Here is a 17,311-nt window from a genome sequence, read left to right on the forward strand (position 1 = left end):
CAATATTTTTAAAAACAATGCTTACATTTATTAACACCCCACCTTTCTGTCTCAGTAGGCTTCCTCTTCTGCCAGACATTGCACATTAGCTATTAAGAGGCCATCTCTCCTGGGTGGAACGAGGCCGCCATTATTTTAAGCAGGGCAGGGGGCAGAAGGGGTCACTTGCGGGGACAAGGTGCGGAGGCACAGCCCCCTGCCCAGCTTGGGGAAAGGGGACAAATAGGACCATGCTGCTGGATCAAGCCGAAGGCTTGTAAAGGCTGGCCCTTGTAATGCCAAACCTTGGTAAATTGTAGCATTACATGCTAAGGCTGACATCATTCGTGGGTTTGATAAAATGTTCCTTTGTTTTTTTATCTGCAATATTTGGAGGTCTCTGCAAAGGGCTTCCTTTGCCCAGTACATGTCATTTTAAGAACCTGTCTTTCACCTTGCCACTCCACCATAATCCAAGCCTTCTTCTCCTCGAAATTTCACCATCAGTCTCTTCTTTAGATCTTTTGGCCTCATCTTCATTATCTGCCGGTATGATTCCTGTAGTAAGAAACAGAAGTATACTCTCAGGAAATGAACACTTTTTCAACAGTAGCTACTCTTCACATATCTAGGGGATATCTAGAGGTGCCCTTCTTGCACCTGTCAGGGAACTGACATCAGAGCGAAAGGCGAAGGAGAGGCTCCCCGATTCTGCAGGAGAAGGTACCAGCACCAGGGGGATACGCAGCTTGGTAGAGGGGGAAGGAAATCGGCGTAACACCAGGGATCCAGGAGGGCAAATGGGGGAAGCGGAGGGAGAGCTCCGGGATTCTTCCCTGGACATCAGTGAGGAGAGCACTGGTCCTCCACTACCCACGCCCTCCCTGCGCAGAAGACTCCCGCGCAGTGAGAGGCGGAGACGACTGGGAGTCAAACAGCTTTTATGCTGGAAAAGGTTTAAGAAACGCCCACAGACAGATTCTGCTAGCGACTGAGGCAGCCACGCTGAGATGGGCTGTGCAGTCAGGACGGTTTAACCCAGGCAATTAAGCCCCCTAACGGGGACAGTTTACGCACGAGTAACTCAAACCCATTACAAGCTACTCTTCACATATCTAGGGGCTATCTAGAGGTGCCCTTCTTGCACCACTGCTTAAGTCATAGCCCTCAGGAAATTTTAGCTGTGTTTAGAATGGCAAACCTTCCTTATAGCTGCTGAACAGTGATTTTTTATCTCAAATTTAACATCATTTGACATTAGGTTCACTCTGTGATTCATTCTAATGGCTTTCATTATATCTTTAGGCCTCACAGGGGCAGCATTTATGATAAGCTGCATCTGCAGAAATCCATAGCCATTACATAGATGCACTGGAAAGGCTAAACCTCCCACTATCTTAGACCCAGATCGACATACCTCAAATATTTCTTCCCTCGATACTTCGATGCGGCAGTGGCCAGCTTGGGGTTGCTGGAGGGAGAGCTCATGCCTGAGGATCTTGAGCTTCTGCACCAAGTCTCGCTCGTATCTCTGGGCAGGCAACTCCTCGCTGTCTTCCAATGATCCCTCACTCGGCACTGGCAAAGGCTGGTTGGGTTCTTTTAGTTGGCATTGGTGACTGGAGGGAAAGGTGAGAAGATTACTCTCAAAAGGGAATGAAGAAGGAAGGATTGCCACTACAGTGGGAAGCCACATAGTCTCTTGACATCAGTATCTAGAACGTTGGTGCGGGTTTTGATCTGTTTTTAGTTACTGCTGGCTTTAATTCTTTGAATTATTGTTCATTAACTTTTTTTAACTGACTGTTTTATTCTTTTGGTAAACCATTTTGAAAGGTTTTTTTACAATAAGCGATGTATAAATTTTATGAAATAAAAGAAATCAGTATCAGGAAACAAGATTAGACAAACTTTTCATAACTTATAAAGAACTAGATAAGGAAATTGATTACACAAAGGTATAGTCTGTTGCAGCAAATAAAAAAGTGTCTCCTGTAGTAGCTTTAACTCATTTATGCTACCATATATTGGCTTTCAAGACAATAGCAACATGTATCAAATATTTTTATACTTCCATAATACTAGCATTCGTACTTCTTTACTTGTAGTAGTGGAACTATGCTTCTCCAGATCATATTTAGAGCTATACCGTATTTTTCGCTCTATAACACGCACCAGACCATAACACGCATGTAGTTTTTAGAGGAGGAAAACAAGAAAAAAATATTCTAAACAAAACAGTGGATGTATGATTTTTGTGGTTCATGCTGTGGCCACAGACATGTGATCTGACGGTGAGTTTGGGGTAGCCCAATGCAAAAATCCTGAGGATCCATGTGGATCCATGCTAAAGTCGCCCTAAAGTCGCAGGGGCACTGGGGGAGTGAACAGGAAGCAGGAGGAGGAGAACAATCCCTCTCACACACACAGACACACAGAGTATCCATTCTAAAGTCGCAGGAGAGGCAGGGGCGCTGGGAGTGGGAAGCAAGAGAAGGAGAACGATCCCCCCTCTCTCTCTCTCTCTCTCTCACACACACACACACACACACACAGTATAAATCCTAAAGTCGCAGGAGAGCGCCGGGGCGCTGGGAGTGGGAAGCAAGAGAAGGAGAACGATCCCCCCCCCTCTCTCTCTCTCACACACACACACAGTATCAATCCTAAAGTCGCAGGAGAGTGCAGGGGCGCTGGGAGAGTGAACGGGAAGCAAGAGGAGAACGATGCCACACACACACACAGACACACACACACACAGGCACACACACACACACACAGAGTATCAATCCTAAAGTCGCAGGGGCGCTGGAAGTAGCAGGGGCGCTGGAAGAGTGAAGGGGAAGCAAGAGGAGAACGATGCCTCACACACAGAGAGACACACAGAGTATCACTCCTAAAGTCGCAGGAGAGCGCTGGGGCGCTGTGAGAGTGAACAGGAAGGAGGAGGAGGAGAACGATAGCTCAAGCACACACACACACACACAGCCTCTACAGTGGCTGATCCAAAATCGGACAGCAAAAAACTGCAGGCAGGGACATACAGCAAGGGGTTGTTTTAAAGCACCCAACCCCGATCTGCTTCTCTCCTTCCTCCGGGCTAGGCTGGCTGAAAAGCTTTGCTGCTACTTAGCAGCTCACTAGAGAAGAGAGAGGGACATAGAGGACGGGGTTGTTTTAAAGCAACCAACCCCAATCTGCTTTTCTCCCTCCTCCCCGGCTCGGCTGGCTGACAGGAGCCGCTTACACCCGCTTTGCAGTTTCAAAGAGAGCCACGGACTGCTCACAACTGCAGCGGATTCCCCTGCCATCTGTAGGCATTCGCTCTATAACACGCACAGACATTTCCCCTTACTTTCCAGGAGGAAAAAACTGCGTGTTATAGAGCGAAAAATACGGTAGTTACACTGCAAAAACCCTCATGTAACACAATGAACAACTGGAGCCAACTCAACAAATCTTGCTTCATTATGTGACATGCAGTTTTGTACTTATTTCAAAAGCACAAATACTCCTGTGTCCACTATGGAACACAGAAGCAGGCGGTTAAATGAAACTTCAGATCAGCTATTCAGAAATCAAAAACGAAAATGAAAATGAAGCAATGGCTTTCATCAGACCAATATATGTTTTGAGACCGTGGAAGCAAGCTTTTGCATTAAACAAACTTTCCCTTCATCATAGGTGTTCATAATGTAGATCAAATGAGCCACCCACCCACTGATACGAGTTCAGTTGCAGAGCACATTTTTATGTATATAGGAAGATACAGGTAAGGGTGTGTTTGTGTTTGTGTTTGTGTGTGTGTGTGTGTGTGTGTGTGTGTGTGTGTGTGTAAGGCTGTTGTCATGTAGCAGTTCACGTGACCACCAACAGGCAGCCACACCGATCCAATTTGAGGCACGTCTGGCAGGCAGGTGAGCGAGCAAGCAATAAGCATGGGTGGAAGGCGGCCCAGGAGAACTGTTTAATAGAAGCGGGGGCACCTCACTGGCAAAGGGATATATAAGGTTTGAAGGGTTGTTTTTTTTACAATTGAGCAGTATATAAATTTTATGAAATAAAGGCCTGGGTGGGGTTGGCTAGCAAAGCCTGGAACCTTCAAATTAAACAGGATGGGAAAGAGACCCAAACAGCCACTGCCAGTCAAGAGCAGGCAGCAGGCGGCTACATTATTACATATCAGCACATATCAAAGCCCTCTCAGTTTCAAAAGCAAATTGGAATGTAGTGCAGTGGGGGAGGGGCACAGTGAAACTCATTTGCATGTTGCGTTGTTCTTTGGATTCTACTCTACTTTCATCAAGCATTTGGCCTTGCGGGCAGGAATCAGCTTGCAACATCCCTCTCTGGGGAAAAACAAATTATTTTAGTACTGAAATTTTCTTTGCCCATGCAGCCCCACTGCGCTTGCTCCGCTTGTGCTGCTGGGTCAGCTGTTATGATTCTGAGTCACAGAAGCACATGGCAACACATTGCTTTCTTACTTCATGATGTGATGCAGTCTTGGGTCTGTGAATTGTGTGGTTCTGTTATTATGATCTACAAAATATATTCTTCCCGACACTGTACTTCTAACTTCCCAACCTGGTGGTAGAGGTCCAAGTTCATCACAATTCACACTGTTAAGGTCTCTATGAAAAGCAGAAGAACAATTTAAACATACATATTTAAGCTTAACACTAACATTTATCTTAGAAAAAACATGAGGAACTCTGAGGTGCTGGGAGGGGGGGAACGATAAAGGGCATCAATTTTTGGTTAACAAACCCTAACTTATATAGAAATAACATTCCCCCCCCCCTAAGTATGAGGCTTTATAAGGAACTATCTGAAGTGTATTTTTTTTCCAAACACAGGTGCAAGCTACCTGCCCAAACCCAGATGAACTCAAGACTGCCATACATACCTTGGTATTCTGGGGTCATGCCATGTGCTAACACCAGTTTGTGTATGTAAAAAGTAAACTTGTCCCTGTACTGTTGTCCTTTGTTCTACAAAGATAGGGAAAAGATGCTACAGTGAGTAGTCCAAAGGAAAAACTGTGCATCAACAAAATATCTGCGAAATCTCAGCTAAAGCTTAAAAGCAGCTGTATATAGCATTACTTAAAATGTACTATTTGCCCTAGTTATGAGTAAAAAGAAACAGCAATACAAAGAACTGCATCAGATACTTGACACAGCTTACATGTTCACAAAAAGAGCTTACCATTTTTGTCACCCACCCAATTCCAGTTCACCTCACCTATACCATCCCATATCGATCCAGAAAGACACTTCTTTGTTCACGATTATTTCCATAGGCTTTAAGATGAACAATTACTATGAACATGGGATGTTGTGGCTCCCTATGCACAGCTCCCTTTGTAGAAGGTTCTCAAGGAACCATCTCCATTCTGCAAGGCCATTTGCTTTTTCACACAGATCTACTGGGCGACGGGAAGGGGGTGAAGAGACATGAACCTTTGGAAGACAGCTAATAGTTACCAGTGAATGTGTGTATGCCCTGTGTAAGCATCTGACACTCTGGGGAGCAGCTGCTACATCAGCTTTGTACAACCTGGTGCCCTCCAAATGTTGCTGGACTACAACTCCCAGCAACCCCAGCCAGTATGGCCAATGGAGCAACAACTGGGGGGCACCAGGCTGGGGGGAAAACTGTGCATCTACTAAAATGATTTCATTTGTCTTGGAACATGCAAAGCATCCACACTCCCTTTCTGCTTCCCACTAGTTATCCAAGCCCCCTGATCCAAATATATATATATACTTGCCATCAGGCAGTAAATGACAGAATATAACACCAACAGTGCTGTCATAATACATGTTGACTACAGACCTGTATATAATGAAACCCACTCACTCACCCCGCCACCTCAAAAAGTCCTCAAAAAGAAAAACCAAGGAAAACAAACCACACCTTCATGAAGAAATCAGAAAATGTGCTTAAAAGGGAAACTTACAACTAGCAAGACAGACCGGGGGGAGTTCCAAGAAAAAAACTGAATATAGTTGACAGGGTGGTTTTAAGCCTCGGGCAGGCTTGGGGAGGCATGAGGCTGTGCCACTTTCAGCAATACATGCTCCCTGCACCCCTTGGTCTGGCTGGCTAAGCTGGGGAGCAGAAAGCAGCACTGCACAGGAGACAGGAGTTCAGGTTGCTATGCCCTTGGGACCTTCTGCACTGGTCCAGGAGCAATGTAAAACTGCTTCGGCCTTTGCTACTTGGGCAGCCACATGGCAGGTTGCCCACAGACGCTTGAAGCAGGCAAGATATATTGCTCATAATACAGCTGCCCAAGCTGGTCAATTAAAAGCTATTCGCACTTTAGTAACCTAGAACAGAGTTTTCTCTAGACAATAATATTTTTAATGTATTTAGGCTAAACTGTGTCACTTGGACAAGTGCCCCAGTTTCACATGGAATGAAAGAGGTACAAAAATAAAGAGTGATGGTTAAGAGTTCACCAGACCCTACTTTCTCTCATAACTTCCTTTACTGTGTGTATGTGTATATGTACTTGTGTTTGAGGGTGGGGGTCAGTTACCGTATTTTTCGCCCTATAAGACGCACTTTTCCCCCTCCAAAAATGAAGGGGAAATGTGGGTGCGTCTTATGGGGCGAATGCAGGCTTTCGCTGAAGCCTGGAGAGCGAGAGCGGTAGGTGCGCACCGACCCCTCTCGCTCTCCAGGCTTCGCGGACCTCTACCCAAGCAGCGGGAATGCTCCCGCTGCTTGGGGAGAGTTGCCGGCATCCCGAAGCCTGCGCGCGCTGATCCCAGCGCCTGCAGGCTTCGCGGATCTCTCCGCAAGCAGCGGGAACGTTCCCGCTGCTTGGGGAGAGTTGCCGGCATCCCGAAGCCTGCGCGCGCTGATCCCAGCGCCTGCAGGCTTCGCGGATCTCTCCGCAAGCAGCGGGAACGTTCCCGCTGCTTGGGGAGAGTTGCAGGCATCCCGAAGCCTGCCCGCGCTGATCCCAGCGCCTGCAGGCTTCGCGGATCTCTCCGCAAGCAGCGGGAACGTTCCCGCTGCTTGGGGAGAGTTGCAGGCATCCCGAAGCCTGCCCGCGCTGATCCCAGCGCCTGCAGGCTTCGCGGATCTCTCCGCAAGCAGCGGGAACGGTCCCGCTGCTTGGGGAGAGTTGCAGGCATCCCGAAGCCTGCCCGCGCTGATCCCAGCGCCTGCAGGCTTCGCGGATCTCTCCGCAAGCAGCGAGAACGGTCCCGCTGCTTGGGGAGAGTTGCAGGCATCCCGAAGCCTGCCCGCGCTGATCCCAGCGCCTGCAGGCTTCGCGGATCTCTCCGCAAGCAGCGGGAACGTTCCCGCTGCTTGGGGAGAGTTGCAGGCATCCCGAAGCCTGCCCGCGCTGATCCCAGCGCTTGCAGGCTTCGCGGATCTCTCCGCAAGCAGCGGGAACGTTCCCGCTGCTTGGGGAGAGTTGCAGGCATCCCGAAGCCTGCCCGCGCTGATCCCAGCGCCTGCAGGCTTCGCGGATCTCTCCGCAAGCAGCGGGAATGTTCCCGCTGCTTGGGGAGAGTTGCAGGCATCCCGAAGCCTGCCCGCGCTGATCCCAGCGCCAGCAGGCTTCGCGGATCTCTCCGCAAGCAGCGGGAACCACCGCTGGGCTCCCACGGCTTGCAGAGAGCTGCCTGTTTGCGGGCTGGGGTCGGGGGAAGCTCGGGCTGCCCCAGCCCCGCGCCTGGGGGGGAAATAATTTTTTCCCTTTATTTCCCCCCCAAAAAACTAGGTGCGTCTTATGGGCCGGAGCGTCTTATGGGGCGCAAAATACGGTACATTGCACTATCAAGGTAGAATCGTGCAAGAAATCTATGTTCTCTCAAATGACTTAATTTGGAATATAATGACAGCAGATGAGATCCAAAGTGCTGCGCAGAAACCAGAAACTCCTTGCTGCAAATAAGGGCAAGAAGGGAAATTAGATGGGGGGGAGGACTGGGAGACGGAGCTCTACAGATACTGAACACCCCAACCCCACAACCACTTGAACTCTCCACTGAATACCAAAGATTTAAATGCAGTCAACAACATTTCAGAGCTACCCTCTCTGCATACCAGATGAGTTTTCTGAAAACCCAATCTTAACTTTGCTTTCCTGCATTGGATGAAAATGTCTCCTCTGGCCTGAAGAGCATGCAAATGCACGCAAACAGAATTTCTTAGGACACGTATCAGAGATTGCTCCTCTTACCATAGCCTTCAGGCAGGTCAGGCGATGGGGACTGATGACCATGTGGCCTATTTTGGGGGGTTTGTACATGGCCTCTCACATCAGGAGTCCGTAAACGCTGCACCTGGAGTGTCTGGTCCTGACTGGGGGATTCCACAAATCTACAATTCCCTCCTCCAGCAGCTCCAGTGCTGTCTGTGTATGGCGCTGGCTCCTCCATGTAACAGCTCAGTGGCCTTCCAGGTCCTGAGTCTTCGTAAACCGTTCTGAAATAAGGGAGGCTCATAAAGTTAGAAAATTTCACACAAGCCTAAGAGAATGTTAGGGGAATTTCATTCAGGGAAATAACTGGAATTCAAGCATAGATCATCACTGAAAAAGACAGTCTCAGAAGGCTTATGTCAAGGTAAGAGTGTCTTGAAGGCACTAAGCAGATCTCGTCTAACAAGGGGCTGGAGAAAGTTCCTACACTTGTCTTCCAGCTTTCTGTGCCACAATTCTGCCAGGAGTCAGCCATGAAACCTCTGTTCTGGATTCAATATTGTGACAAGGGGAGACAGTCACTTGTGAGCAGAGCAGGATGAGTTATACCAGGATGAAGGCAAAGATGCAGCCCTTCCAGAGTCAACCTTCCCTGCTTTTTACAGGGTGATTCGGTTGGCCTGATTGCTAGTCCCCATTTTGTGTTTCACTTGCAGACCTTAAGAATGAACTCCTAGCTAACAAAATCAATGAGATTTTGACTCCTTCCATTTTTTTAAAAAAAAGTTTACTTAACAATTAACATGCTCCAGAACAAAAATACAGATCTTATTCATTCATTTAACTGAGTAAGATGACTATGAATCAGGAGATCCAGGGGATTCCACTAGGAAATGAAATACCTACCCTTCATTCTCCAGCAGCCCCCTGCAATCTACAACAGACCCTCCTGTGCCTATCCTGTCCCGTGTCTGTAAGCTGACTGGAATGAGAAAAAGAAATGAAAGCCATGATTAAAATCCACAGGTGCAAAAACCTATTCAACCCCAGTTAAAATGCAAGGAACACAATGGAGAGGCTTCATTCAATTGGCAAGCATTCCTACACTTTTTAATAATCCACGTGCATATTCAAGATTTCACCCCTCCTTACAACAGTAAACACCCCAAATATTTTGATTGGTGTTTTTAGAGTTATTATGGATAATGCACAGACTCAGAGCAGACCCACTGAAATCAGTAGACTTAAATTACGTCAGTTGACTTCAGCGAGTCCACCCAGGGTATGACTTAGTTGGCTACTGCCTTATTCTTTTATATTGTGATGATACAATGTCATTCATAAATCATAATATGACACTCCTTAAGAAAACAGCCGTTTAAGGCTACAATCCTTAAATGAGACTAAGTCTCACTGAATTCACTGTGGTTTACTCCTGAGTATACATACATAGGACTGCGCTCTAATTCTGCTATCCAAAATGTGCTAAATGTGCAAATAATTATTTCTACTTCTACAAATTAAAAATAACACATAACCTAGGCTTTGATATTTTTCTAATAAGAAATACTCCACTTTGGATAAAAATGTGAAGGATTCTGCATAAACAGATATTTGCCTCTCAAAACTGTTGGAAAGCAGAACATTTGCCGCTAGGCGGTATTCTAAAATGGAGCATCTTTTTTTTTTTGCCTGTTATGCATTTCTTCTTTCAGAAAAAGACAGTTTCTCACATCCATGGTTTTCCAAACATGCTTTCCAGACAGCAAGACAGAGCAACAGCCTACAGAATGCTGAGCATGCAATCCAAGTCAGAATGCAACAACTTCACTTGCAAGTTTAACACCATACTAACATGGGACAAAACAAATCCCACCCAGTGGCTGGAGCAGAGCCAGTTGCCAATCACTGCCCCCCAAAATTTACATGCTTCTCACTGAAAAAAGTTTCCTGTCTCAGAGCAGCTGGAGTGAGAGATCTGACAAGCTACTCACCCTGGAATAATTGATAGTCTACTGCAGGCTTCCTCAACCTTGGCCCTCCAGATGTTTTTGGCCTACAACTCCCATGATCCCTAGCTAGCAGGACCAGTGGTCAGGGATGATGGGAATTGTAGTCTCAAAAATATCTGGAGGGCCGAGGTTGAAGAAGCCTGCAGTAGACTATCAATTATAAAGTCTACTGCTTTGTAACTGCCGCTGAACATTCTCACAATACTACAACATTTCATATGTTAAAAAGCCCCAAGGTGACTTTAAAAGTTTTGTTTTCTAAAAACTGCAAGTGAATAGGCTATGCAAGTCTCCTATGGGAGTGAATTCATGAGCGAGGGCACTCTCCGTATATTTGATTAGGTTTGAATCTCCAACAAAGGAGACATTCCAACAAAAAGATCTTAAGATGGGAAGTTTCTGTGGGGAAGACTCTTTTAAAGTCCCTAGCACTTGAGCTTAGAGTAACGCCTACACCTTGAAGCTTGCTCAGAACCTAGAAACCAGCAACTCTTAGGTTTTGCACATGCCAAGCTGCTAACCCCATCAGCACCAGGCAGACACAGTTAGAACTGGATGAAGCTGCCAATCCTGAAGAGAGCATCACATAAAGTACTTTTGAACTTGAGAACCTCTCTATATCCAAGGCTCTGAAGGAAAGAGATACTATTTTTGTTATCTATGCAGACAGGAATGTTTTCCTCTTACCCACTATCTGGCCTCGTACTGCATCGGTATCTGTGGGGTTTAGTTTGCATAGATCCAAACGCTGGTCTGCAAATGAACAATTGGAAAAAAAACTTGACCCAAGAGTGTACTCAGCTGGCAATCGACATTCAGTACTCAGACACAAGTCACTGTCAATCACAGCAAACACTGAGTAAGTATTACATGCTTACATCCAGTATCTTTTAGCCTACTGATGGCATTGGAAAGGAGTCGAACACACCCCAGGAAGCCAGCTCCCTGCTTTTTGTGTATTTTCTTGTGGTTCCAGACACTGATGGTGATAGAATCCGATTTCCCAACATATCTAGGATAATCAGTTTGAGAAAGATACTTGGTTGAGGTTTATTCTTTGCTATGGCATAGCATTTATGTCCATGAAAAGCGAGCTCATTTTAATAATTCATTGGTCACGTCGCAACTTTATCAAATATAGTAACGTAATTATTCATTAGATGGCTATAATTTTACACAGCATGCTAAAGTGATAATGCAGCAGCTCTTGTTAATTACAGACAACCTTATTACAAACTGGGGAGCGCCGAGCTCATTAGGGTATGGAGACAGAATTCAAGGAGGGAGGCAGAGTGACTCCATCAATACACTGTGGGTTTAATCTTACTAGACAGGACAAGTGAAGCTATCAGTATATAGATAGGCTCCAAAGAGTCACTTACTCTGTGCACCCAAGAGCAACCGGGTTTCTAAAAATAAAAGTAAAAAACCCTTATGGCAAGCCGTTTCTGAACAGAAGGGACTTTCAATAATATATTCCAAAATGACATATGGCTCTTTTCCTTCAAGAAGAGTAAAAACAAAAACAAAACAAAAATCCACCAGGCATGCGCAAGCCCTTAGGCACACTTAAAACAGTCCTTTGGGCCCTGGCTGGAGTATTTAGATTTCAATGCATGCCTGGGAGAGTGAAGACTTGCAAGTTATCAACAGGGCCATGACTCCATAGCACTCATGCCTGGGGAGCAGACATGCACTCTTCCACTGCAACAGCTGCTAGGAAAAGCCAGGAGTCATATAGACTATATCCTGCCGGTTCCCAAGAGGAAGTGATCCAGCACCAGGAACAAAATCTTATGTGGGAGGGGATACTTTCTCATGCAGTCACTGCAGAACCTTGTAAGAGCAGCAGTTGGAGCACCATACCTGTTTCAGTCACCACTGCCTTCTTACTTGCTATTTCAGAAACCTCTTGTTTATGGCAAGATGGCTAACAACAAAGAAAATTACCTTGAAGCCCAGCCATAAGGCAGAAAGGTGAGATATAAAATTTCAAAATTAATAAACAGATGAACATAAGGCTGGACATAAGATAGTCTCTTTCTTTTTCAGACTCGACACCCATTCTGTGATTTACCCTTCACAGAACAGATAACTCACAGATCATAGTGTTGGTTCCACTTGGGATCTAGCGTGTTCTTCACAGTGTCAGTTGAGTGGCACTGACCAGAACCGTCCACCACCACCTTTGCAAATGGGTCAGGAAGCCCTGGAAAGAATCGAAAGAAAAAAATCACCATGAAGACCCATTCAGGAGGAACAATGCTACCCAACAGCTAGGCTGCTTTCACTGGGCGGTGGGGGAACGAAACTATAGCACCAGTTTCACTAGCTGGCACTGGCAGCAGTGTTTAGAACATAAGCTTTCCCCCGCAAAAGATTTTGTCCACTTGGAAGTAGGGGGAAAGAATCCCCCCAAAGCATGATATGTAAACAGTTCCATAGAATAGCACTTCATTAGTAAACTGAAATTTCGGGACAGGAGCACAGGGTCTGTGGACTACAACTCTCATCATTTCTGATCATTGACTATTCTGGCTGGGACTGATAGAAGATGGAGGGCTGTTAAGCTCCCCATCTCTGTTCCATGAAATGTGAGGGGTTGTTACAGCTAAGGCAACATTCCCAAGTCCTCACTGTATGAGTTTCCATCTGTCACACCAAGCTCCTTCGAGGAAAGAGGCTGTTTGACCATGGACATTTGAAACAGCAAGCCAATTCTCATGTTAATTCACTGTGACTTGATACTGCTATGTCACAAGAGCAGATATTTACCAGGCCTTACACTGCCATTCCTGAGTTAGAGGAATAAGAAGGGAAGAGTGGATGGAAATAAAATTATTTGTCCATGGTTGTTGGGGTCACGATCCAATTTTAGGAAACTAGCTCACTGGAGAAGGGGCAGCACATAGCACACTGCTACATAGTCTGTACAAAATAACTTTCAGACAGTTATGGCTCTGGCTCCTGAGAAACTATCATTAAATGAGACCCAAAGAGTAAAAAATGGGCCTACCATTAATATAATAGCTTAAGGTGCATACAAAAAAATGGAAAATTGTATAAGAATTACTTACTGAAGAAATCTTTTTTTGCAAGGTTCTTGGCACAAAGCACTACAAAAAAAGAAGAGGAAAACTTATCAAATTCTACCCATATCTTACTACAAACCACTTAAGCAGGGGAAAAGTGTATACAATGGTTCCCCTCAGGTTACAGATGCTTTAGGTTACAGACTCTGCTAACCCAGAAATAGTACCACAGGTTTAAAACTTTGCTTCAGGATGAGAACAGAAATCGTGTGGCGGCAGTGGGAGGCCCAATTAGCTAAAGTGGTACCTCAGGTTAAGAACAGACCTCCAGAACGAATGAAGTTCTTAACCCAAGGTACCACTGTAGTGTACAACTGAGGAACATATACAATGTGATTAGCAACTAGCAGGATCAAACATGAAGATTATTTTTCATGGACTCTCACAATGCATAGCTTGGGTTCCCCCAAACCTTATCTAATTTATTACTATGAAGATACCAGGATAGCTTGTCTTTTGTGTTAGGGTTATTTTTCTTAGTTGGCCACTTCTGGGACATGAGGAATCTGTGCCCCACCATCCAACTCTAGGAAATTAGGTTGATATCTTTTAAAGACAGTTTTATCGGTGTCTTCATGATTTCTCATTATAGTGAGGTGCTTGTCAACAAAGGAAATAAATAATGTATACAGACACATTACAATGCCACTTAAAAGGAAACTGATGAAAGGACCTTCCTTAAGACTATTTTATTCCTGAGCACAGGTGCACTTTGGGAGGGATATTTCTTACAAGTAAAAGAAGCACACACTAAAGATTTGGCTTTAAGCTGCACTAAGTCCAGCATACAGAAAGCTCAACATCTGCTGCTTTCACCAGGAACACAATGTGATTACTGCAAATTCATTAGCAGTAGCATTACCACTACTATTTTACTATCACATTTATATCACACCTTTTCTCTGAAGAAAGCAAGGTGGTGTACCCACTTCTCAGTCTCTCCATTTTATCCTCGCAACTCTGTGAAGTAAGTTAGGCTGAGAGAGCGCAACTGACCCAATGTCACCCAGAGGGCTTCATGGCAGAGTGGTGATTTGAACCCGGGTCTCCCAGCTCCTAGTCTAGCACTGTCCACTACACAGGGAGGGGAAGCCAATGTGGGATTTGACATTTTTCAGCAGGGCCTGCAAGACGGAGCTGTTCTGCCAGGCCTTTGGTCTGGGCCCAGTCTGACCCCTTCTTTCTACGGCACCCTGTTAGTAAGTGGTCTCCTTGGTTCTTTCTGTCAGCCCATATGGGACCAGCTGGGTCTGGTGAACTTTTAATCCCTTACCCCTACGGTTATGATTTGTGGGTTCCCACTTAATTTTATTTTGGTTTTAAATGTGATTTGAATTGTATTTTAAACTAATTGTTTGATTTTGTGTTTTTAATGTATTATATATTTGGTGTTAGCCACCCTGAAATAATAATAATAATAATAATAATAATAATAATAATAATAATAATAATAATAATAAAATGTAAGGTTCTATGCTTAGGCAGGAAGAACCAGCTCCACAAATCTAAGATGAGGGACACTAGTCTTGTCAGTAGTGCATGTGAAAAGTGAATCATTTTTGCAGCAGCAGCAGCAGCAAAAAAAGGGGGGAGCAGCTAATGCTATTCTAGGCTGCATCAACAGAAGTCTAGTGTCCAGATCAAGGGAAGTCATAGTACCACTCTATTCTGCTTTGGTCAGACCACACCTGGAGTACCGTATCAAGTTCTGGGCACCACCATTTAAAAAGGATATTGACAAGCTGGGAACGTGTGCATGGGAGGGTGGCCAAGACAATCAAAGATCTGAAAACCAAGCCTTATGAAGAACTGTTGAGGGAGTTGGGTATGTTTGGCCTGGTAGAGAGGCTGAGAGGAGATAAGACTGCCACCTTCAAATATCTAAAGGTTGTCATATGGAGGACGGAGCAGGTTTGTTTTCCTCTGCTCCAGAAGCTGGGATCCAAACCAATGTGTCCAAGTTACAAATAATGAGATTCTGCATGAACCTCAGTAAGAGCTTTATGACAAGAGCGAGCTGTTCAACAGTGGAACAGACTCTCACGAGACATGGTGGGTTCTCCTTCCTTGGAGGTTTTTAAGCAGAGGTTGGATGGTCGCCTGTCATGTATGATCTATTTGAGATACCTGCATTGCAGGGAGTTGGGCTTACTTCCAACTCTTTAAATCTATGACCCCAGGTGGAAGACATTCTGCCCATACAAAGCTAGAATGTCAGGAAGGTTTACCTAGTTTCAACAAACAAGGAATTTAACATGGGGGACATGCTTTCAGAACTGTTCCAGAAGAGTCACATGATGTGCTTTCCCCAAAAGTGTAAATTGGCTTTTAGCATGGCACAACACCTCTCCTTTTAGATCAGAACATGTTAATCACATGTAAAGTTGCCCTAGGACTGCATTCATTCAGAGGCTCCCTGTATATATACACTGAAAGAAACTTCTCTTATAATGCTATTATTTTCCCTCTGTATGCTGACATATCTTAATATTCATATTTCCACTGTTTCAGCTTGACTGATTTAATTAGATTTCCACAACCTCAACAGCTGCTGCTGGAAATGTAACCTCTATGTCAGCAAGCTGAAGACTTAAGAGTAGAGTACTTTCTGTGTAATACACAGGCACAGCCATTCTACTAGTACTAAACAAGTAATCCTAGCATAGACTACTGAGTTAAGGATCCAAGAAGCAATGCAAGATACATAAAAAGAAACGAATTCAGAAAACACTGCACAAGAGTTCTAAAACAAATATCCTTGAATACTGTTACATGCAATATGGATTCCAGAATTCCGGACTACATTGAGCAAAATGACATTGTAATATTTATTTCTACAGTTTTCATATGCTTTTCAAAGGTCCAGTGCCGAGGGCCTTCTGGCGGTTCCCTCACTGTGAGAAGCCAAGTTAAAGGGAACCAGGCAGAGGGCCTTCTCGGTGGTGGCACCCACCCTGTAGAACACCCTCCCACAGATGTCAAAGAGAAAAACGACTACCAGACTTTTAGGAGACATCTAAAGACAGCCTTGTTTAGAGAAGCTTTTAATGTTTGACAGACTATTGTATTTTAATATTTTGTTGGAAGCCGCCCAGAGTGGCTAGGGAAACCCAGCCAGATGGGCGGGGTATAAATAATAAATTATACTATTATTATTATTATTATTATTATTATTATTAATGAATTTCACAAATATTTTAAAATTCTAAACAAAAAATAATACAAACATGTCAATAACAAATCCCATTATAAAATTCTGAAGCATCAATTCACTCCTAATGCCATTCCCCACTTATAGTAGTTTGATATAGAATTACTGAGAAATGAAAAGGGGATATGAGCATTCAGTAGTCTGCAGCATTGGTTAAAAATGCAGAAAATCTGTTCATTATATTTCCATCCTGTTGATCATGATCTTAGTGCTCATCCTCATGGCTTCTCCAAACACAGTTTTCCTTTGATGGCTCTGGGTTGTTTTCTCTCATCTCTAAAAAAAAACCCAGGCATGCACAATCACCTTCATGAAACAGCCATGAACCAACATACAGACATTTGCACAAAAGTCAGATAAAATATTTTTGTATGTAAATACAATAAAAGGGAGTACAGGATTTTTGTTGGAATAGTTAACTAGATGGTTATGGAAGGTCAGGAACACAATTACAAAACACAACTTCTTGCATTAATTAATGTGTATATAAAAAAGTGTGCATGCGCAAATGGGAAAGTGTAAGTTTGAGATTAATATGAATATAATGGAAAATTTGAACATATTAGCATGATGAACAGAAAATTGTACACATTGTCCAATACATTTAACTTCCAGTTATTGGAGGGACACAATTATTTTTGCACAGCAAGCAGTAAAAATGTGCGCTAACGGGGCAATATACAAAACTATATGATGCCACTTGTACGTGCACTCTATGATGCCTCGTGAATTGGTACAATGGTTGGTGCCATGCACAGTCTCCATTCAATGCATTATTTTACTTATATATTGCACACGTGTGTTGTGGTTAAAAGAAAGAGTAAGGATGAAGTAGAAGTGGAGG

The 17,311-nt window shown here is 44.4% G+C and overlaps 1 protein-coding gene across 3 annotated transcripts in view; it reads right to left on the reverse strand.

Moving 5' to 3' along the window:
• The window catches only part of SMURF1 (SMAD specific E3 ubiquitin protein ligase 1), a 55,177-nt gene that overhangs the window by 13,092 nt on the left and 24,774 nt on the right, over positions 1-17,311 (reverse strand). For 2 of the 3 annotated variants that reach the window (XM_081169492.1, XM_081169491.1), the window contains exons 2-11: positions 13,242-13,280; positions 12,265-12,373; positions 11,043-11,176; positions 10,852-10,917; positions 9,059-9,134; positions 8,192-8,436; positions 4,889-4,973; positions 4,467-4,613; positions 1,397-1,598; positions 434-537 (exon numbers count right to left, since the gene is read on the reverse strand). In XM_081169492.1, the coding sequence (XP_081025618.1) occupies positions 434-537; positions 1,397-1,598; positions 4,467-4,613; positions 4,889-4,973; positions 8,192-8,436; positions 9,059-9,134; positions 10,852-10,917; positions 11,043-11,176; positions 12,265-12,373; positions 13,242-13,280 (1,207 nt within the window). The remainder of the gene's footprint in view (positions 1-433; positions 538-1,396; positions 1,599-4,466; positions 4,614-4,888; positions 4,974-8,191; positions 8,437-9,058; positions 9,135-10,851; positions 10,918-11,042; positions 11,177-12,264; positions 12,374-13,241; positions 13,281-17,311) is intronic. The other variant, XM_081169493.1, reaches the window with a different exon arrangement.

This window comes from Podarcis bocagei (assembly GCF_964188305.1).
Source record: "Podarcis bocagei genome assembly, chromosome: 14".
Lineage (NCBI taxonomy): Eukaryota > Metazoa > Chordata > Lepidosauria > Squamata > Lacertidae > Podarcis > Podarcis bocagei.